Source organism: Meleagris gallopavo, chromosome 1 (assembly GCF_905368555.1).
Source record: "Meleagris gallopavo chromosome 1, MGAL_WU_HG_1.1, whole genome shotgun sequence".
Lineage (NCBI taxonomy): Eukaryota > Metazoa > Chordata > Aves > Galliformes > Phasianidae > Meleagris > Meleagris gallopavo.
Genome location: NC_139404.1, coordinates 192,930,081 through 192,953,424, shown reverse-complemented (window position 1 = coordinate 192,953,424; position 23,344 = coordinate 192,930,081). Strand labels below are relative to the sequence as shown.

Below are 23,344 nucleotides of genomic sequence, written 5' to 3'. Positions count from 1 at the left end.
CCTTCTCAGGTTCTGCAGATGGAGAAATGAGCCCTTTGGGAGGCAGCTTCTCCTCGGGCACTGCTTTGGGCACAGACCACAGAGTGTACAGTCACTGCTGCTGTTTTTAGAAGGGCTCAGTTTCAGAGCACATGCTCTACGCCTCTCTTGTTCCTCTCAGTGCTGCCAGGATCTGTGCAAAACCCCTTCCAGCAGCATCACTGTTCCCAGGGCAGCAGCTCTCCCCCCAGAGCCCTCTTCTACTCAAAGCCCCCCAAAACCAGCTTTCAGATAAGACCTCACTGCTACTGCAGTGTGTTTTTAATTTGACTTTCAACCCTCAGTCTTACTGACCATTTTCCAGGCAGCCCGCAGCACACGTAGGCCTTACCAATGTGTTAATTTTAACACGCCTGCCCCAACAGGCTGCTTATTTAAGGGTTTTACAAAGCAAAGCTGTCAGCCACAAAGGCGTCCTTGTGCTTCTGCTCCACCTGGGAGGCCGCTGCAGCCCCAAGTCCACTGCAAGCATCTCCCTGTGGGAAGGGGATGCTCGTGCAGTTTGCTAGTGCCATGCAGAAAGCTGGCAGCTGAGAGATGGGGAGGAATAACAAGCGGATCAGCGCTTACATGGGTTTGCTGCACGAAGAGAGGATGGATCCCTTGGTTTCGAGCATGACCAGAGGCTAGGGGGGGTCTCCAGGAGCCCTCAGGGCACCACAGCTGTGTCCTCAACTCTGTCCCTGTGCCACCTCCTGAAGTCCCTTAGGTGGTGGAAGAAGATGGCTGAGACTCTGCACATCTTGAGTGGGCAGGAAACCAAAACCCCATCTTCTGCTGAAGAGTAAAAATAGATGTCCAGGTGAGAAAAGTCACAATTCTGTGCTGCAGCGGTGTGGGAAAGGTCGAATCCCTCTGCCTCCTGCACACAGTGCTCAGAGGGACTGGTTTGTGGTGCTTTTCCAGCTCCAGATCCCATCCCTGACCGCTTTTCTCCCATCAGTGCCTCTTTTCTGCTGGGCTGGACACTGGGAAAGTCCCCCTGCATGTTGCCAGTGGTACAGGTCTCAACCCATGCACAGCCCATTGGGGTTCACCACCATGGCTGACGTTCTGTTGTCCAACTGGATTGTCCCTCCATGCCCCTGTGAGGAGCTGTAGGGCTGCCGTGAGGAGCTGTTGGGCTGCCATGAAGAGCTGCAAGGCCACCATGAAGAGCTGTAGGGTTGCCATGATGGAGCTGTAGGGTTGCCATGAGGAACAGTAGGGCCATCATGAAGAGCTGTAGGATTGCCATGATTGAGATGTAGGACCACTAGGAGCTGTAGGGCTGCCATGAGAGAGCTGTAGGGTTGCCATGAGGAACTATTGGGCCACCATAAGGGAGCTGTTGGGTTGCCGTGATGTAGCTGTAGGGTTATCATGAAGAGCTGTAGGGTTGCTGTGAGGAATTATAGGGCCACCATAAGGGAGCTGTAGGGTTGCCATGATGGAGCTGTAGGGTTGCCATGATGGAGCTGTAGGGTTATCATGAAGAGTTGTAGAGTTGCCGTGAGGAACTATAGGGCCACCATGACAGAGCTGTAGGGCCATGAGGATCAGTGAAGCCATGATGATTTATAGGGCCACAAGGAGCTGCAGTGCTACCGTGAGGCTTCTCCTCATCCTCCTCTGCTCTGGGACAAACAACCCAGGGGCCCTCAGCCCCTCCTCACATATCTGCCCTTCCAGACCCTTCCCCACCTCCGTATCTCCTCTATGACCTCCCTGCACCCATGGAGATGCTCTGAGCTGGGCACAGACAGCAGCAGCAGTGATGGTGACGCTGCCCTTCAGCCTTCCTGTTCCTCCTGTTCCTGTAACCCCGCACATAACTGCATTCCTCCCTGCTGGACAACATGGAAATGTTTTGAGAGCGTCTTAGAAACCTGTGTTACTGCCAAAGCAGAGAAAAATGGAGACATTAAGAGAAATGTGGGGCTGAGGGCCAGCTCCTCTCTAATGAGTATTGCTGCTCGGCTCAGACGTGCAGTTGCAGCTGTGCAAATCATTCACTTCTCTGTAGCTGGATTTGTAACATCTGCCTCTGTTTGGCTCATGTAAGTTGCTTTGGAGGCTCTGGAAATGGAAAATGGGGATTTTTAGGGGTGGTTGTATCTTCTCTGTCTGGTCTGGGCAAGGGGTGGCCATCCCCTGCCACTTCTCCTGCACAAAAAGGGTGGAGATGAGCAGGGTGGGTTAGAGAGCACACGGAGCCTGGGAACAAAAAATCCCAGAATCATATAGGTTGGAGAAGATCTCCAAGGTCCCCAAGGCCAACCCCAGCACACCCCACTGCCCACATACCTCAGTGCCACATCCCCATGGTTCTGGAACACCCCAAGGATGGTGATCCCCCTCTCTGGGCAGCTGTGCCACTGCATCACCACTCCTTCAGAGAACAAATTTTCCCAGTATCCAACCTGACCTCCCCTGGTGCAACGTGAGGCCATTGCCTCTCATCCTATTGCTGCTACCCAGGGGCAGAGGTCGACCCCCACCTCAGCACAACGTCCTGTCAAATCACTGGAGAGAGCCATGAGGTCTCAGAAGGTGACAACCCTCCTCTTAGCTCCTCTGCACCCAAATGAGTGAAAAAGTGGGAAAAGACCAAAGCAGTGGAAGGCAATGGGCAGCAAAGCTGGGAAAGCTCTCTCAGTGAACACTGAATGGGTTTCATCCAGACTCAAAAAAGACACTAATCTATTGGCTGGATTTCACACCACCTCCTCTTGGTCATTGACCAAGCTGCTGAGCTGACCCTGCATCCAGCCATGTCCATAACAAACCACTTCTCAGCATGAGAAAGTGCCTCGTGCCTGGAGCTGCCTGGCTTTGTCTCGTACAATCAAGGAAGCATAGAATCTCAGGATGGAAGAGCTTCCCATGCCCCAAGCTGGGAGCAGCAGTGCCCATAGGCCAAAGCTGAGATGTCTCTGGCCATGGTGCACAATCCCTTTGGAAGGAGAGACACTGATGGCTTTGGAGGCTGATGATGGGGTGGCACCGTCATTAGGCGGGGTGGGAGCGATGGAGTGGAGCACAGCATCCACATCCACATCCACATCCACATCAACAACACCACCATGCATTGTTGGGCACCAACAGCTCGCTCTGCCCGTGGGTGCTATTAGAGCTGTGAAGCTATCTCAGAGCCAAGCCAGGCTGGATTAATTAAATCCCAGAGAGCCAGGCTTAACACAGCACTTATCACTGCCCTTCCTGAGCTCACTGCTGTCCCAGCAGAATAAATCCATCCTCCAAAGCCTCACCCAGGGGATCCATCCCAGCATTCCTCCCCCCCCCCCCCCAAACACCAGGCCTGGCCTTCCTCCCTTATCAGGCTCAAATAGCTGTGCTGTGATGCACTGTTTTCCCTCCTCAAACAAATGACATCAGAAGAAGGAAACAGGCTGTTTTTCTGGCACGGAGGGCCGGCAGCAGTTGCTCCGTTCCAAATGCTCGTATCCTCATAATGCCTCCGCAGCAGCCACCACTTTCAGCCTCTAAATAATAGATGGCATCAGCTTGTTTCCCCCTTCTGCCTGCTTTACGGTCATCCCGGCCTCCTCCAGGAAGGGTGCCTGCAGATCTGGGGAGCCCATGCAGGAGTGGACTCAGCTGCAGGAGGAGGATCTGCCTTCCACCCGTGGATGCAGATGGAGAATGCAGAGGGGAGCGCTGGGACTCACTTTGTGCCCACAGCAGTGAAATACCATGGGACCACCTGCAGACATCTCAGTGTGTCCTTTTCCATGGCTTTACCCTACCCAGAAGCCACCCAGCATGCCAAATTTGGCCAGGTTTTTATCCCAGGTGAGTAGGCTCCATGGGAAGGCAGAGGTGGACCTGGCTGTGCTTTCACTCAGGCATCGATGCTCTGCAGGGCACAAACACAATGCTGATCCTCCAAAGGTTTCTGCAGGTTTTCTTGGGGGCTGCTTCATGCCAGGACAGAGCCCAGAACATCTCCATAGTGTGGCTGGAGGACACACATGATGCTATCCCCAAATTTGCATCCACTGCACCCAAAATCAACATTTCCAATTCAGGAACCTTGAAGGAATTCTCTTCTATAGCACAGCCTGATTTGCCTGCAAGTTCCTGTAGACCTTCTGCTTCCCAGAGGGCTTTCAATGGGTCTGCAGCCCTCTGCAGGACAGTACCTGTGTTTGGGAACTGCTCCTGAGAACACCAGCATTGCTAAAATTAGAGCCCAGGTGGCCTCGAAGTTCCACTGTCACATCACGTTCCTCATCCCTTCACTTCCCATAGAGACACAGCTGGCTTGTGGCAGGGGCATGCTGCACCAGCACTCATTGGTGCACAGCTTGGGGACATCTATTGTGGGACAGGATCCCATACGTGGGGGGCTGAGACAGCTGCCAGGCCCTGGCTGTGCTCCTTCAGATGGTTTCAGGCCTTTTTTTCCCCTCCAAGTCTGATCTTGGGATTCCTTCACCCAATGGGGTTGCTCCATGCCCTGGGTTGACTCCAGTTCTGGAGCATGCCGGGGTATAAGGTGGGTCCCCAGGGCCATCCATGGTCCCATCACTGGGTGGGACAGTGACATGGCCCCAGACCTGATCTCGTCCATGATCTCATAATCAGAAAGGATCTGACCCTGGTCCTATCCGTGGTCCCAGCACAGGAGTAGAGAGATTTCCAGCTGCAGTCCCAGCCTTGTTCCCATTCATGGTTCATTACAGAGGTACAGAGTCCTGCTCCATCTTAGCCCCAGTTCCATCCATTGTCCCATCACTTTCTTCTGGTCCCAGCCCTGTTCTGTTCATAGTCCCATTATCCTGGTGGGTGTCCAGCTCAGGCCTCAGCATCAGTCCCTTCCACCCACACTCCTAGTCCTTCCACCTAGGATGATTGGTTCCGCCAATGTTCCTATCATCCTGGAGGGGCCCAGTTCCAGTCCCATCCCCAATTCTATCCGTGGTCCCATCACCATGGAAATTGGTCTGAGTGGGACCACCAACGGCCACAGTAAGAAGTGATGGGATCCTGCTCTGATCCCCTGATCCCATCTATGGTTCCATCATTAGAATGGAGGTCCAGCTCTGGTCTTGGCCGTGGTGCCATCACTGGTGTAGCAACTGGTAGACAACCTCAGTCCCAGTTCTACCATTGCAGGGATCTGGCCCTGGTCCCATTCGTGGTCATATCACCCTGCAGGAGGAGGTCTAGCTCCAACTCCAGCCCCAGCCTCAGCCCCATCCATGGTCTCATCACCACGGTCTCACCACCAAGTGGAGTTTCTGCTCTAGTCCCAGCCTCAGTTCCATCTATGATGCCGTCATCGGAAAGGGATCCACCTCTCATCCCTGCTGTAATCCCATCAGAGCAATGCTTCTGAGTTCAGCCCTGGTCCCATCCCTGGGGAGCCTGGTCCCAGCCCCAGCCCCACCTATGATTCCATAGGAGAGGGGGAGAGATTTATAACTTTGGTCCCAATCATGGTCCCATCACTGGGGGAGGTCTATCCCCCCACTTTCAGCCCCAATTCCCTCACTGAGGAGGTCCAATTCCTGTCCATCCCCAATCTCATCCACGGTCCCATCACTGGGAGGCTCTATCCCTAACCTCAGCCTTGGTCCTATCTATGGTCCCGTTGTTGGGGGGGGAGGGAGGTGGAGTTCCGTTCCAATCCCAGCCCCAGCCCCGGTTCCATCGCCGAGGGATTCCAGCTCCCGTCCTATTCACGGTTCCGTCACTGGGGGACGGAATCTCAGCCCTGACCCCATCCACGGTCCCATCGTTGGAGGAGAAAGAGGCGAAGGGGGCGGGGGGGGCCACCTCCGGCCCCAAATCCCCTTCCAACCCCTCACGAGCGCGGTCTGGAGCTGCTCCCATCTCCGGTCCCGACCTCGCCATCCATATTCCCGGGGTGGGGAACCGGGCCCCGTTCCGATCCCACCCTGAACCCCGAGGGGAGGGCGGTGCAGCCCCAGGTCCGCCCCGTCCGTCCCCACGCTGCCGCCGGGAGCCGCGCTGCAGCCGCAGGCGGTGGGAGCGCAAGGCGGGGTATGAGCGGAGCGCTGCGGGGGGAGCGGAACGGATCGGCCCGGCCCGGTGAGCGGGGACAGCCGGCACTGACCCGGGGGAGGGGGACGTTCCTATTAAGCAAAGGAACTAAAAATGCCTCCGAACCCCAAGAAATGGATTCAAAGATCTCAGCGGGAGGGCTACGCGGGCGCGATGCGGACGGCTCGGGGTTCCGCTGCTGCTTTCTGCCCCATTGCTCACCGCGTTAATCCGCTGGAAACTCTTTTACGCTCTGTCGCTCCGCTCCCCGGGGGGGTGACGGGGCTCTATACGGAATTTCCCCGTCCGCAGCTCTCGGGGTGCCCTCTCCCCATTCACCGCGGCTTTTCCTCCTCCGCTCTGCGTCCCGCCGTCCCCTCCGCCGTCTCTTCGGGGGTCTTTTCGTTCTCTTTGCTCTTTTCTCACCTTTCTTTTTGGAAGCCTTTTAATTCCTTTCGGCACCTCCAAAAACACCTCCGTGCCGCGGCGTTGGGAGGGGGGCGGTGGAGGTGAGGGGGGAGGGTGGAGAGCTTTGGGGGCGAAGCGTCTCAGCGCTGTTTCTCCTTCGGTTTTTTTAACGCCTTTTCTTGCAAAACGCGTTTGGTAAGCCTCTGCCTTCCTGTGCAAGCAGCGGCGGGGCTGCTGCCCTGAGAGACGGAGCGATGGCACTGCAGCCGGGCGCCTTCCTCAGTTCCTCATTTACGCCCTTGTGAATGGAGCTGTGCCCTATGGCCCTCAGCCAGCGGGGTGCGGAGTGAGGAGAGAAGCCAGCATCCATCCCTTCTTCACCCTGAGCATCCCCCACTTGGGAGCGATGAGCTGCAAACCCCGTTTGCTGCCGTGTAGGTGGCTGTGCTCACCGTGTTGGGGTTCAGCCCCGTTTTGGGTTGTGCCCAACCGCTGTGTCATCTCCCAACCTGATGTCACGTTGGTAGAATCGTAGAACACCCTGAGATAGAAGGGACCCGTTGGGATCATTGTGCTGGACTCCATGGGTGATCCCTTCCAAGGGGAGAGCTTGGAGTGGCGACCAAAGGATTAAATATGGGCCAGATGCTGTTTGCCTCCACCCAAAGAGCTGCTGTGCTGGCAGCAGGGCCAGCCCAACGAAAGCAGCTTGAATTATGAGCGCATGTTCTGTTGGGTTTAATGACTTGTTGCTCATTTGGCTCTGGTTAATTGGGGCTGTAATGCGCTGAGGATGAAGATGGGAGGTGTTGGGACCGCAAGAAGCAGAGGCTCAAGAGGGATAGATTCAGATTTGTGTGAATTCAAGGGATTTATTGGGGGGATTCCCTGCAAGCTTTTTGCAGGTGGTTGGGAAGGGATGGGGCAGGCGAAATGGAAGGGGGAATGGTTTTAAAGTGAACCAGGGGAGGTTTGGGTTGGATATTAGGAGGAAGTTTTTCATGCAGAAGGTGGTGAGGCAGTGGAACAGGTTGCCCAAGGAGGCTGTGGATGCCCCATCCCTGCAGGCATTCGAGGCCAGGCTGGATGTGGCTCTGGGCAGCCTGGGCTGCTGGTTGGTGACCTGCACACAGCAGGGGGTTGGAAGTGGCTGAGCACTGTGCTCCTTTGCAACCCAGGCCGTTCTATCATTCTATGAAATGCTGAGCCCGGCAGCACCGTGTGCACAGGAGGAGGAGGAGGAGGAGGAAGCTTAGCCTCTATGGAGCCATCCTGGAGGGAAACAGAGCTGCTTGGAAAGGGCAGATGAAAAGCACACCGGTTTGTGAGGCTCTGGTTTCAGTGTGCTCCCCTCTCCTGGCCATGATGGCTCAGTACCATCTGCTGTTTCCTTCGGGTTACGGAGGATTTTGGCTGCACTCAAATGATGCTGGGTTGTTCTCCTCCCGATGTCTTGAGCTGCTCCTGATCCGGCACAGGGATTTTGATGAGTCGATGGAACGTGTGCAATTAGGGCAGGGAAAACACCCACGCTGTCCTTGTGGCCTTTGCAAAGGAGCCATCAGGAAATATGCAATAAATGGAGCGTGGTTTTGTCCTCCAGCACAAATGGTGCTTGTGCCAGAGGAGGCAGCAGCAGATGCAAGGGGCTCTGCCAATGAGTGAATCCCCATTAATTACCAGGGACGGCCCGTTCAACCCCACCATGGCCACAACTGACTTGCTTTGGTGACTTGGGTATGAAATTTGATGGGAGGGCAGTGGAAAGGCTGAGAAAGGGGCCTGGAATTGGGATTTAGTGAGTTGAGGAGTGGGTTGGAGGGGGCCCTGGGCTCTCTGCTGCAGTGCCTGGTATGGTGGTCAGCAACCCTACCCACAGCATGGGGCTGGGACTTGGGGGTCCCTCCCAACCTGAGCCATTTGGTGATTCATGTCCGACCCAGCACTCCTGTGTGTCCCTTGGGTGCCTATGACCTTGGCACGTGCCCTCCTCTGGTGACAGTCCCCTCCAGTCGATGGGATTCACTGTTCCCTGCCCGGGTGGATCCCGTTACAGGAGCATTTTGGGATGTGGGCATCATATGGCTGTGCCCTCGGGTGTCTGTATGCCCATGCACATGGCTGATGGGATCACAGTGCCAACGTGCCACTGCGTTTCCATGCATAGATGGATCCAGACCAGCTCTGGGTTCCCAAACCTCAGCTCCATCCATGGATGAAGCCATGCCTACAAAGAGAGCCAGGCTGCTGTCACCAGTTTCATTGAGACTGGGCAATGCTCTCACACATAAGGTCTGATTTTTGGGTGATCTTGTGTGGAGCGAGGGGTTGGACTCTATGATCCTTACGGTCCCTTCCAACTTGGAATATTCTGTGGTTCTAAGACCCCTGGATGGAGGAAACCAGGCAGGGCGATGCCCTGAGGGTGCTGTGCATGAGGACACCTGGAAAGCTGTGCAAGGTCAATGCAAGAAGGAAATCCTCCTGCCACGATCTCAGGAAGGACCAGGAGAGCTGGTGCAGCAGCTGCTCCTCCCACAGTATTGGGGTGGGTTTGCTTTTGGTTGTCACTGAAGGATTTTTCCTTCTTGGTTCCTTCAGTTATTTCCATTGCTTTCTCCCTCCCGTTGTCCCCCCCGGGTTGGTTGTGTGTCCCCTGCCACCCACTCACTGCGGATGCAAAGGGGCTTTGGCACAGGGCTGGACAGCAGCCACGGCCCTGACGGACACAGTGGGTTCTGTTCAAGGAATTCTGGGCAGAATTGACGAGAAAAAAAAATGAAAAGAGAGAAAAAAGAAAGGCTTTTGCATTTGCAAAAGGAAGCAAAGTGAGAGCTTTGCAGGGACAAGGCAGGGACAAGGCTGCCTTGTGAGCAGGCTTCTGTCTCTGGTTGCCAACCCCAGAGCTCTGTTTGCTCGTTTTCCTGAGGAAGGAGATGTGCAGATTGGCACATCCACGTTCACACAGGGCACAGTCCCCTCCTCAGCTCACAGACACTCTCCAATGCGTCGTTGGGATTTCTAGTTGGGGCTATGGGGTCCTGCAGGGAGATGGGAATAGGGCTGGGAGCTGGAAGATGGGGATTTCATAATAAGGGCAGTGAGGCACAGGTGGTGGTGCCCCATCCCTGCAGACCCCTGAGGTCAGCCTGTGAGCACTGATGGAGCTGCGGGTGTCCCTGTGCACTGCGGGCAGTGGGACCCAATGGCCTTTAGGGGTGCCTTTCAACTGCAGTGATTCTATGATTCTGTGGTTCTCTGATCCCTCATGCTCAGATAAAGGACACCTTCATCCCAACTCTTTTCACCCAAATTCTGCTCTCTGAGCTCCTGCTGTGGTCGCATCCCCCATAACCCCTTTTCCCTGTAATGGTGCAGCAGCACAGGGCTCAGCCCGTTGCTTCACCGGAGGTCAGCCTGGTTTGTTTGATGGAAAATGAGGCAAATCCATTTTAATTTGGTTCCTGGCTGACGAGCTGGCTGGGCGATCGTGTGTCGGCCGGGTCGTGGGCACAAAGGGGCCCTTGTTCCTCCTGGCACAGACAGTGCCAGACCCTGTGTGTCTGCAGACACTCTTTCTAGTCCATTTTTCTCCTATCAGCTGCTCGTTCCCATGCGTAACCACTGTGGGTGGTTGAGCACAGAAAGGAGCATCTTTGCTGTTCTGTAGCACAGGAGACAATTTCAGCTTGGCCCTCGTGAGAAGGGTGGCTTGGGGCAGCTGGGATTTGTTCAAGGCAAGTCACAGACCCATAGAATGGCTTGCACTGGGGAGGACCTTAAAGATCATCTGATTCCTACCCGTGCAATTGATAATCATAGAATGATAGAATGGCCTGGGTTGCAAAGGAGCACAGTGCTCAGCCACTTCCAACCCCCTGCTGTGTGCAGGTCACCAACCAGCAGCACAGGCTGCCCAGAGCCACATCCAGCCTGGCCTTGAATGCCTGCAGGGATGGGGCATCCACAGCCTCCTTGGTTACCCCTCTGTGCCCCAGATGCAAAATGAGGATAAATAAGACTCCTTTTATGCGCTCAACCCGAAGTCCTCCACACTCAGGACTGCTGCTCACATCAGTGCCCAGCTGTGAGGTCCCATGGGGATGCACTGTGCTGGCACAAGTTCATGCCACCTCTCAATCACTGTCACTTGCACTGAGCAGGCAGTGCTGGTCAGGCTGTGAGCCACACTTGTGGGCTATGTCTGTCCATAGCTTTTGGGTGGACGTTGGGTGGTTGATGGCAACATCATCAGGAGGAATGCAAATACAGTGCTGCAGCACTGGGTTTTCCTTATCTAAGTCAACTCTTCCAGGGATTTCTCACCTTCTTACAGCCTCTTTCCTTCCCCGTAGGGTGATGGCGAACCTATCAACACCTCCAGCCTGGACCAGAGTCATCAACAGCTCCTTTGTTGCAGGCAGTGCTGACAACAACACCTACAGGTGTGTGTTTGATGAGGACTTCAAGTATGTCCTGCTGCCTGTCTCCTACGGCATCGTGTGTGTGGTGGGGCTCTTCCTCAACCTGCTGGCCCTTTATGGCTTCATCTTTAGGATCAAGACCTGGAATGCCTCCACCACGTACATGTTCAACCTGGCCGTGTCCGACACGCTCTACGTGGTCTCCCTGCCCCTCCTGGTGTATTACTACGCCATGGGGGACAACTGGCCCTTCGGAGTGGGTTTGTGCAAGATAGTCCGCTTCTTGTTTTACACCAACCTCTACTGCAGCATCCTCTTCCTCCTCTGCATCAGCATCCATCGCTTCCTGGGCATCTGCTACCCGCTGAAGTCCCTGCAGTGGGGACACGTCCGCTACGCCCGTAGGGTGTCTGTCATCATCTGGGTGGTGACCGTGGTTTGCCAATTGCCCGTTCTCTTCTTTGTCACCACCAGCATGAGACGTGGCACCATCACCTGCCACGACACATCCAGCAAGGACCTCTTCGGCCAGTTTGTCATTTACAGCTCGGTGATGATGGTGCTTCTCTTCTGTATCCCCTTCCTCATCATCATCGTCTGCTACTGCCTCATGGCCCGCAGGCTGTTGCAGCCTACACGGGGCATGTCCCGGCTCTCCCGATCCAAAAAGAAGTCGGTCAAGATGATAATCATTGTCCTGGTGGTCTTCAGCGTTTGCTTTCTTCCTTTCCACGTCACTCGTTCCTTGTACTACTCCTTCCGGAGCTGGGACTTGAGCTGTCAGACCCTCAATGCTATAAATTTAGCCTATAAGGTGACCCGGCCCCTAGCCAGCACCAACAGCTGCTTGGATCCCGTACTGTATTTCTTAGCAGGACAAAGATTTATGAAGCTCACAGGTAACAAAATCCCATGGAAGCCTCAAAATGAGATGGCAATGGGGACTGTGCCCAACGGTCCCCTGGGAACCAGCAATGACACGGACACGACGTCCAAGGAAATGAAATCCTAGCTCTGCCCCACACCCTGTGGCAGTGGAAGGGTTCATCCCACGTGTGATGGGAGGTGAGGATGCTTCAGGGCCAGAGGCCTATGGTGTTTGCAGTGCCTTGGCTCCCATGAGTATTGCTGTTTGTGGCATGCATTTTCAGGGAGGTGACACCATGGTGATGGGGACAGGCACCGTCCCTTTGCCTCTTTCCCTGCCTGTTCATCAACATGTGGCCCCTCCCCAGAGGTCAGCCCGAGTGACCTTCCAGCGTGGTTGCAAAATCTGCTAAAATTCACACCCTGGATGCCTTAGACTGTTTTCTAAAGAAGAAAACGCTACGTGCAAAAAGCCCCATGGAGAAATCAGCCTGCTTCCCTCCAGGTTCCCTGGCACATAAGGAGCGTGCGTTTATCAGAAGTCTTTCCATGCCTTGGCAAGGGAAAAAAGACTTTTGATTCATGGGGAGTGTCAGCTGTGGTTGTGATAAACAGGTTGATAAAAGGTCAAGTGCAAACACTGCCTGCGGTGGGGACGGGACGCCCGCTGCTTTGCATCCCTGGGGAAATAATCTTGGAATCATGAAGGTTGGAAGAGCCCTCCAAGATCCCCAGTTCCAACCCCAGCCCACCCCACCACAGCTCTCAGTGCCCCGTGGGCCCCTTTCCTGAGCACCTACCACCTCACTGGGCAGCCTGTGCCAACGCATTGCCACTCTTTCAAATACTTTTTTCCTGTGTTCCAACCTGAACCCCCTCTCTGCTGCAACTTGAGGCCATCACCTCCCATCCTATCACTGTTACCTGGGAGAAGAGATTGACCCCCACTCATCACCACCTCCATTCAGAGCTAATGCTCTCCCAACTCCAGCCCCTTTCTGAAGGATTCTCATTAAAAGGGGTGCTGGTGGGGAGCACTCTCCATCCCACTGGGATGCACTGATACTATTAAGCTGGTCCTCAATTTCTCCGGTGAGGTCAACATCACAGGGAACCAATGGTGTTTCCCAACAGCAACATTCATGTCTGAAAATCTTGTAGGAACCAGTAGCTCTCTCCGTGCTGCTGCCTTTAATAGTCACCTCCAGCTCTGTGAAAGTGAGGGTGAGCTCTCTGTGCCTTGTTTTTGATCATCTTACAGGCATCTCATGGTTCCAGCAAAGTGGTGAAGACCATTGCCCATTCCATTGGTTCAGTATTGATGCATCCTATCACTATTCCCCATTGTTGCTCAGAGACGTGGTGGATGCTCCATCTCTGGAGACTTTCAAGGCGAGGCTGGATCAGGCTCTGGGCAACCTGATCTACTTGTCCATGTCTGTGTTCATTGCAGGGAATTTGGACTGGATGGCCTTTAGAAGTCTTTCCCAACTTTAACGGTTCTATGATTCTATGACTGTCCCACTTGGAGATACTTGACATATCCCATACTGACAGCGTGGGCCTCCATAGGGAAATATGGCAGTGCTGACTCTGCTTTTAGGAGCCATGCCTGTAAACACGGTGCTGAGCTTAACGCCAGCCCTGTGTGGATGTGGGCTTGCATCCCCATCCCCACCAGTTCAAAGTCAGCTGGAGGAAAGAGCCACCAAACCCTCCACCAGAAGGTCCCCGTGGCCCTTCTCTCCCATTGCTGGGTTAAGAACTGGAGAGCCCAGACGCGCGGTTTCCTGGCCCAGCCCTGCCACGAGGATGCTGATTCCTCACCCCCAAAGATGAAAATTGCTCCTTCTGCAGAACTGGTTGAGTCCTATTTCATAAAAATGGCCCAGGCTCTATTTTAGGGTTAGACAAACACTTTTGGTCCCAGTTTAGACTGATTCCTCAAACCTCTTAGTTTCTCCCAACCCTCCTGCCTATGAAGTGGCTTGGTGGGGGTAAGGACACAGAGATAAAGAAATAACTCGGACATTCCTGTGGCCTCAGCTTGGTGGAATTGTGGTCCCATGGAGGGCTCTTGTCCTGACCCACAATATCACCGCCACAGAAGACAAAGGAGAGGACTGTCTCCATGCTGAGCACCATCAGCAAAGAAAAACAGCGTTTGTAGGGTGAGTCATCTCACCCTGGAGAGGATTGTCAGGGGGGTTGGGTTAAGATAGGCGTTGCACCTTTTTCTCCCCGTGGAGCTTCATGGGAAAGGTTATTACAGGCAGTCACTGAGATGAGACAAATAATAGAGTAATCACAGAATCATAGGATGGCCTGGGTTGAAAAGGACCACAGTGATCATCTCGTTTCAACCCCCTGCTGTGTGCAGGGTCGCCGACCACCAGACCAGGCTGCCCAGAGCCACATCCATGAATCCAAGTGAAGCACTAGGCTGCTAAGAACCTTTCTCCGGGCCAGATCTTGCCTGCTCACCCAACACTGCCCAAAAGCAGAGTGAGCACCGAGCTACGTGCTCTGAGTAACTCAATAAACCACGCTCCCAGCTCTCTCCTTCGCCCCGTTGGCACTCCCACCCTCACCACCACCACCACTGTTGGGGTCCAACACAGTTCAGGTGGAGAGCTGATGGAGAGGGCCCAACTGGAATTGTACATACAGGTTTTGTGTTCGTTTGTCAAAGCACTAACTTATACACACAAAGAAGTGGGTTTCGTGATAATAGCTGTACATTTTTATTTTTGTAACACGCAGACATTTCCTAGAGTGAATAAATATATTTCTATTGTGAGCGCTCTTCTGCCATCTCCTCCAATGTGTATGGAGAAGAGGAGGGTACCAGGGGTAGGGGCTGAATGTTGTAGATATGTTCTGTAGATGTGTTTTGTAGATATCTTTTGAGCTCCATATGCACTCAGATCCAGGAGGGTGAGATCCAACCCGTGTGCTCTGCAATAGGTACCTCCAGCAGTGAAGCTGTCGAGTCCACAGAGGAGCACACAACTTTTGGTTGTACCACATCCATCCCCACAGCCCTGGCAGGCAGCTTCTCCAAGGCTTCTACTGTTGAAGACCAGAAGTTCTCAGGTTCATTTCTCCTAAATCACATTCTTTCCTCTTCACCCAGCTGCTCGTGGGGCCACCAACAGCTCGTGCTGGAGTGAAGCCTCTTCTTCTCAGAAATTTCCCCTTTTCCTCTGCAGAAACCAAGCGAGGGGGTTCCCAATGCTTAACCACAGCCCTCATGAGAAAAGTCCTTTTGTTTCTCCACTGCAGTTCATCCTCTGCTCTGTACCCAGCCCGGCGTTCGCTGTGTGTCTGTGCTCAGGATGCATCCATGCCATTGGATGAATGTATTGCAGGCTGCAATCAGACCATATTGAAATCTGCCTGGCAATAACTCAGGCAGCTCAAATCCCTTCGCTCTCATCCTCATTCCAATTTCTTCAGCCTTGAGATTAATTCTGCTCCTTTTCACATTGCCTGGTCTTCTAGCACTATCACAGTGACATTTGCAGGAATGGGATCCCATGGAAAACGCTCTGCTTTCAGTTTTCTTTCCTTTACAAAACTTCCCAGCCCTTGCAGTCGCTGAAGCGGCAAAACTCAAAAGCTTACACCCAGAGGAAGAGCTGCAAGGAGTGGATCAATTATCCATTGCAGAATCTACGTTCTAACATCCTGCTTGACTTCCAGCCCAGGTTTGAGACTCTCACCCCAAGGCGAAAGCCACGAGGATGGAGCACATGCCCAGCTTTCACTTGTGGGCTCTCCTGCATCACGCCCAAGCATTTCGTGCCCTGACTCTTCTGCAGCCAATGCCAGCACTGACTCGTGTGAGTCACTCAAACCCAGGAACGAAAGTTAAGCAAGAACAACGCGCGCAGAAGCACAGAGGTTGTGGAGTTATTTCAGAGAAACAAAGAGAAACCAGAAAACCCACTTTTTGTAAGTGCCTCTTGGCACTGGGAGCAGGAAGAGAAAGTTGAGAGTGCTGCTGGTCTCCTGCCAAGCCAACCCATCTCCCCACGGCGTGGGTGGAGGCACGAGCTCCTTGTCTTTCTGCAGACCGTCCCAGCATCCGGGCTCTTCCTTCCCTCCGTGTCCCTTCCGTTGGCAGAGTCAGCCATATCATTACCATGAGCCGCTTGGTGTGTCCATTTCTCAAGGGGTGAGCCCTGGCTTCATTTGCCCTCTGGTTTTCCTCTTTGAGGCTGAGTTTTTCTAAGGATCAAAGCTGTTTGTCTCCCCTCACCCCAAGCCGTTTCTGAACCCATTAGCCATGTTGTTGAACTCCAGCCTCAAGCTGGAAGGGACCCATCATAGAATTATAGAATTGCTCAGGTTGGAAAAGACCTTCAGGATCATCAAGTCCAACCACAACCATGATCACTGACCCCAACCTACAGCCCCACACAGCATCCCCGAGCCCCAGCCCTATGGCTCAGAGCAGTGTCCCAGCACTCCCTGAGCAATGACCAACGATGCCATGACCAGTGATGAGTGGGGAAAGGTGGTAGGTGGTGTCCCGAAGTTCAGTCGAAATATCTTCTTTTTTTCGCTTTCTGGGATCCAACAGTCTTTGGCTTCTCCAGATGAGGTGGATGGGGCAGCCCCAAAGGAGGATCCCTCAGCATTTCCTTCAAAATGGAGCGAGATGTTAGAGGGTTTTCGTGCTGAAGTATCCCACAGCTTTCAGAGCTGAAGGAAACAGTTTAAAGAATGGAGATGGGTGTAAATAAATAACTAACTAAATTAATAGAAAAGAAAATGGAAGAAAAAGAGAGGATGTGAAAAGAGGGAAGTTTGGGGCTCAAACACAGCTCCACAGCTCGGAGCCTCTACGATATGGTAACCTGAAGGAAAGGAAGAAAATATCATTAGGTTCCACGCTCCCATCTGAACAACTGTTTAAAAAGGAAATTAAATGGAAAAAATTCCTCCCCCCTCAATCTATCCTCTTTTCCCTCTTTATCTCTTGCTCTATGCCATCCAGTCTGGGGCTGTTAGAACACCAATTAATCCAAAAAGGAAGATTTATCCACTGAAAGGGAGAGGCTGGGCTCTGCAGAGTCAGAGGACAGCCTGCTTGCAGCCCTGAAAACAGTGCAATAAAACCCTTTTATTACCCTTTCCAGGTTGGGACATGCAGGGTGGGAGCCCATTCAGCCCCTGCAGCTGTAATGCATGTGTGCCACTCCTCTCTTTCTGCGTCATTTGGGTTTGATCACTGACATCTCCAAGGTCTTCCACCAGGCCCCGTGCAGCCAGCTGGAACCTCAGCTGGAAATCCCGTTTTTCCCCAAATTCAGGGGTCTAATCTTTATGGTTTGAGGGTATCTCAGTGTTCCCATTGGGTTTTGGTGGGGCTTGGAAGTAGGGCTGTGGGATGCTGCCTTTTCTCAGGGGGTTCTTTACAATGAGTGATGACTGCAGAGGAGTGGGATCCAGAAGGGGGTTTCTTCCTCATTATCCCCTGATTTTTTAATACTGAATCCATCTTCAGCTGAGTCCTCAGCTGACACCAATAGGATGTGTCAGTGGGGAGCTGGGGGTCCCCAAGGAGCTGCCTTGCAGTCACCATCTGCCCTGTGCCCATTGTCTGCCATGATGTCATCCATTATCTGGATGGCCATCACCCGCTGTGAAGTCCTCATCCACCTTAAGGTCCTCGGCTGCCTTGGTGTCCCCAGCTGCCTTGTCCTCATCATCCCTATGGTCATCATCTGCCTTGATGTCATCCATCATCCATCATACACGTGGCCATCGCCTACCGTGAGGTCGTCACCTGCTGTGTGTTGTCACCTGCCTCGATGTCACCACCTGCCTTCCATCCAGTCAGTCCCCCATTCTCCAGCTCCATCCCTGCCCACTGCATGGAGGCTCGATGGTCCTTCAATTTCCTTTTTCTCATCACAGTAGGAGCAAGCAGGCTGAGATTTAACAATAACGGAGGCCACGGTTTGGGAGGCATCCCTATCACCACACTGCCAGCAGTGTCAGCTGGAGCTTCCCCAGACCCACCCAGTGCCAGATGCAAACGGATTCCTGAATGCTGCAGCAGCCCAAAATCCATAGGAAATTGCCAAGGAAAATCTGAAAGCCCCACAGCAGCACCCCCTGCTGCTCCCCATCTGCTCTTCATTAGATAAATGAGTTGTGGTCTCCCACCCGGGTGGCCCCGGCTCAGGGACCCCCCTGCAGCAACTGGAGTGATGAGTTGGGGTTGGGATCAAGGCTGGTGCTTCCAAAATCTGGGGCTCATCTCCATCTTGAACCCGTAGGGATGCTGCCCCCGGCCAGCTCTGCCCACATCCCACATCCCCAGCTCCAGCTTGTGATTAATACCTCACTGGTCTGAACCTCATTCAGACTTTCTGGGATAATTTCCTAGAAATTCATCATTCCTCTGCCAGCAATGCTTCCCAGATGTTGCAAACCAGCTCTGTGTTGTCTGGCCCTGCAGCACAAATTGCAGCACGTTGCTACAACCCCTTCCAATACAGAACCATTGGGTTTGGGTCTGGTGGGTTCTGTGTTGGACTCAGTGATCCCTGTGGATCCCTTCCGCCTCCAGATATTCTGTCATTCTCTGGTCCTATAAATTGTTGTAAAATTTGCAGTGGCTGCTCTTCTTCCTGATGCCCGTAGGTGGAGAAAGAGAGCTTCACGCCTTCGGGGTTTCCTTTACAGAGCTCAGCTCAGTAGGGTGCATGGTGCTCTGGGCTCTGTCCCATCAGGAGCCTGGTTTGGGAGATCCAACCCCTGTTCAGACAAAGATGTTGGCCTGCATAAAGCTCCACACCCCCAAGGCAAGGGTGGCTCCTCCAGGAGACCACGTATCCTCGAGAGAGACTTGAGATGCTGCGTGAACCGTGACCCCAGGATATGCAGTGAGCATGGGATGAGCAAACGCTGTGCAGGTCCGTGACAGCCCAGGACACATTTTCTGCCCTGGGGTAGCACATCCTATAGGGTTAATGCCTTTCTACCTCGATATAGGTGGCCTCATCCAATCCAATGGCAGGCATCCCAAAATGGAGCTCTTCCAGGGAGCCCAACTCCAAGTCATGAGGAGGATGGCCCCATCGAATGCTGCTCTCTGGGTGATGGGATGGCCCCATCACCACTGCTCAGGAATATCTCCACACAGCCCCGGTGTTCTGCAGGCATTCACCCACTACGACCCAACCTCCTTGGCCATCACTGACCATACCCACACCCACCCGGGGCTGATCCATCCCCAAGCCAAAAACGTCCATGTTGATCACTGGAGATGACTTGAGAGGAACAGTTCAACTCCAGAACAATGGCAGACATCATTGTTTTGGGAGATCTGTTATTTTTTTTTCTCCCAGAACAAAGTTGTTGGTTTGAGAAGAGCAGAAGAGTTCCACGATTCAAACCAAACCAAAATAAGGAAGGGTTAAAGAACCAGACAGAAACTATTTTCTTTGACCTCCTGTTGACCGGGATCGTTTTTTCCTCCCAAATTTTGGTTCAGCCACCCAGTCGAAAAATATCTCCTGTCCCAGCCTGTGGGTTTCAGCCTGGCCCCAGTTAATGCACGGATTGTGCAAAGGGTGGACGCATGCTCACTGCCAACCCTGCATGACTTTGTTGCTTCGTTGTGCTGCCAATAAAGCATTCACAAAAGCAGTGCTTGAGGCCAACCGTGAAAAATAAAGCAATCCTTGCCCAGGAAGAGCAAATGTTTACCTTGCACGCTGCAAGCTGACTCCGGGTGATCTCAGGTGGTTTAATAACACTGAAAAGGGCTTTTGTGCTTCTTGGTGTGATGGAAGATGAGCTGCAGTGGTTGTCACATCTGTGTGCTGTCCCTTGGAATTGTCCATTTGGGTCTTGGACCGCACTTCTGAGGAGGATCCTCATTCCCCCTTGGGGCTCACCAGCTCTTTGCTGTGGACTTTGGTTCCTCCTACTCTTTACAAGTTGGTCCCCAAAATCTATCCTGCACATTTCACATTCAGTTTGCCACCTTTGAGCACTGATGGAGCTGTGGGTGCTCCGTGGGACCAGATGGCCTCTAAGTCCTTTCCAACTCAAACCATTCTATGATTCTATGTTTACCTCCTTCCATATCTCCCCTCTCGGACACCGTGTGGACTTTCTGCTGGTTTTCATCCTTCCAGTGACAATTTTCACCCTACTTTTAGTGCGGGCTGCTCTGAAGAACCATTGCAAAACAGTGCTTCCTTGGTCCACTTCCACATTTAATCTTCAGGATAGACATCTAATTTCAAGAAGCATCCCCATTTCTCTGAAATTCCCCTTTCAGCTGTTGATTTCTGCAGTAGGACCTTTTTTTTTTTTTCCTTCACTGCAAGTGTCTTGTAGTCAACAAACTTCCTCTGCTGTATCTGTACTGCTAACCACAGCCTGGACAGAGCTTAGCCCATGGCAGCTCAAACCCACCAGGACAACACTCAAGCACGGTCTGCCCAATGGCTTGGACACACCGATGTCCTCTCCAACGATGGAGTTCTTCTCCAAGATAAATGATGATAGGACAGGAGGTGATGGCCTCAAGTTGTGTCAGTGGAGGGTCAGATTGGATATTAGAAGCAATTTCCTCTCCAAAGAGTGTTTGGGCACTGGCACAGGCTGATCAGAGGGGTGAGGGAGTCACCATCTCTGGGGATGTACCAGAACCATGGAGATGTGGCACTGAGGAACTCGGTCAGTGGGCATGGTGGGGTGTGTTGGGGTTGGATGTGGGGACCTTAGAGGTCTTTTCCAACCTTCATGATTCTATCATTCTCTGATTTCAAGACCTAAGAGCTTTAAAGAAGGCGCCATATACAGAAAGGCATCTTCTACAGGGAAAAGCCCACAGCATCCTGCTGCAGACCCACTTGGGGGACCAGCTCCATCACTGACTGTCCCAAGGAGAGAGGGGGAATGATGGTGACTCAACAGCAGAAGTTATTGTAGAAAATATACTTTTTTTTCGAGCTATACTGTGTTCCTGGTTACCTCGAGCCAAGGGGATCTCACCTACATCTTTCCAGGGCAGGGCTGAGAGGGACAGCAGGAACCTGGTCATCCTGGGGGACATTCCCCCTGTACACAAGGTCCTGGCCATCCTGGGGGATGCTTTCCCCCATACACAAGGTTCTATGATGATCAGTTGTCCTTCAGAAAGTCAAGAGACCTGGGGCTGATGGGAAACAAATGGGGATTTGAAGCAGAACTGTTCTATGGACATCTCCAGCGCGAGGCTCAGGTTTTTGCCCAGGGGAGACAAAGTGGCCACTCTGCCTGGGGATGATGATGCCCCCTGACCATCTCCTCCAGGAACATCCCCTCGGGACAGGCAGTGACTTTCCCGACAGTTGACCTCAGTCTAATTAGTCTGAGGGGAGTGTTTGTTCTGGCTTTGCTCTCAACAGCTGGCCAACGGCCAGGCCATTGACTTTCCAGCCTGAACACTGGAGAGACTCAAGGCAGACATTTGTAGCACAACAAATGCCGTGCCCTGACCCCATCCATCACCTTTTGGCTGCTCAGGGCTTGGCAGAAGCACCACATGCCTGGTTGCTCCAGGAGAAGGGGAAAGTGGTACTAAGGACCAGCATCCTTGACTCCTAGTTGTCCAGGACTCACTGAGTTTTGCTTGGTGGTCTATCTGCACCACTGTCATAGAATCATAGAATCATAGAATCTTACAATGGTTTAGGATGGAAGGGACCCCAAGGATCATCAAGTTCCAACCTCCCTGCCATAGGCAGGGCCACAAACCTTCACATTTAATACTAGACCTGGCTGCCCAGGGCCCCACCCAGCCATGCCAGATTATGGCCCCTTTTCCCAAGAAAGGTGCCTGAGTTGGGCATCCTGGATAACACAGAGGGGAGAAATAGCAGTGTGTGCCACTACTGCACCCTCGTGCTGGTTTTGGGCCAAACTGGATTTTTTGACACTGTATTGTGGGCTCATGCCTCGTGCAGCACCCCAAAAACCCTTTTCTGGTGCAAATTGTAATGTTATGGGAAGCTCAGACACCAGTGAGCGCAGAGCCAGCCCTGTTCTTGTGTATAACCATGGTGGGTAGTGGATGGGGACGTCACCATCCTCCCCTAAATATCCCTCTCTGCCATCAACCTTTCTCTTCATGTTGTTCCTTCCAGCCTGAGGTTTGGAGTGCAATCCAGAGAGAAAGCAAAAATGGAAATCCCCCAGGGCACAGGGGGAAGGAGGATGGGAAGCAGCTGGTTTCTGTGCTGGTGGCAGCATTGGGCTGGCTGTGGGCCAGGCAGCCGGGGGGCATGGAGACACCAAGTCTAGGGCACGGTGATCTCGTAGGCAATGTCTTGCCAGGCTCTGCTCCTCAGATGGGGTCTCGGTAGATGGAGATTGGAAAAAGGCTGAAGGGATGTGCCTGAGGCTGTAGGGTTGCAGTCGGGTTAAGATCCTGGCTGCCCAACCCATCATCTTCCTCCTTATGGGCAAGACCATGGACCTGGGACATGGAGGAGGACAACAAGGGCTGTGGGGTCTATCTGGCAGGGATAGTGGATGGGTAACCACTGCCTTGTAGGAATGCCCATCCCAGGGCATGGGGTAGCTGTAGGTTTTATCCAGGGGGTTCTCTGAGGTCTGAAAGTTAATGCTCCCTGCCATGGAAGGGAGGGACCCATAACTTGGGTCCACCCCCTTCCTATTTCACTTGCTGATGGGAACATCCCTGAGCCCCTCATGTTCCTACAGCTCTGATCAAAAGGAGCAACAGGCTCCAACTGACTCACCCAGAGAAATACCTCTACACATTGGCATCATGGATTTTTAGAAAAGCCTCCATCAGGACTCTGCAAAATCAAGTTCTTATGCCTCTAAGAATGCCAGAGCCCTTATAAATACTCTGTTATTCAATTGTTACTATTTATATTCTCAACACAGATTTTTCCCAGCATTTCCTCGACATCCCTTGTCCCCATATGTCCAGCAACCTGAAACCTCAGGAACCAGCACTTCCCAGTCTGGAACTGGGATGAGCCCACCAAATCCAGCAGCTCCTCCCCATGTGTTCGGTGGATGCTTGTTGGTAGAGCTGCTGATGGAGCTCCTTGGTGGGCACAGTGGGGATTTCTTGCTCTCCTCTGAGCATCACATCCCAAATGCAAACACATGGAAATGTCTCATTACACCACCACAAGCTCCAGTGTGAGACGTAGCAGCTAGCAGCCAGAGCACATTAACACTCAGCTAAAATAATCCGTTAAATCCAGCAGGGAAGAAGACTAGGAGAAGTCCTAGGAAACATCACAAGTTCGCCTTTTGGGATCTGGCTAAAAACACATAGCAGGGCTTTTGTGCTCCTGTTATTATTTCCTTGCTGCCCTCCAACCTCTCGTCCTTTTCTTGACCCCATAGGGCACATCCTTCGCATCCCCAGGCTTGGTCCAAAGCCCACATTCCCTTCACCCTACATATGGGCTGGATAAATCCTCCTCAGGGCAGCAAGGAAGGACAAATATTTGGCTCTGCATGTGTTTCTTTTTTTAAATTTTTTTTTACTTTTATGTGCATTATTTCCAAGGAACCACCACAGATCGTGGGAGGTC

At 52.9% G+C, this 23,344-nt stretch overlaps 1 protein-coding gene across 3 annotated transcripts; it reads left to right on the top strand.

Annotated features, from left to right (window-relative positions):
* The first annotated feature begins 5,943 nt into the window (after positions 1-5,943).
* On the top strand, positions 5,944-14,550 carry P2RY2 (purinergic receptor P2Y2). Of its 3 annotated transcripts, none has more exons than XM_085216651.1 (2): positions 5,944-6,099; positions 10,815-14,550. In XM_085216651.1, the coding sequence occupies exon 2, from the start codon at positions 10,819-10,821 to the stop codon at positions 11,893-11,895; it is 1,077 nt and encodes a 358-aa protein (XP_085072777.1). In that variant the 5' UTR covers positions 5,944-6,099; positions 10,815-10,818; the 3' UTR covers positions 11,896-14,550. The 3 variants fall into 3 exon arrangements, with proteins under 3 accessions (XP_085072777.1, XP_085072778.1, XP_085072779.1); XM_085216652.1 differs by having other exon boundaries at positions 5,947-6,051; XM_085216653.1 differs by lacking the exon at positions 5,944-6,099 and adding an exon at positions 6,754-6,893.
* Positions 14,551-23,344: the final 8,794 nt, after the last annotated feature.

Coding starts and splice junctions, on each gene's coding strand:
- P2RY2 (XM_085216651.1), top strand. CDS start 10,819: ATGGCGAACCTATCAACACCTCCAGCCTGGACCAGAGTCATCAACAGC.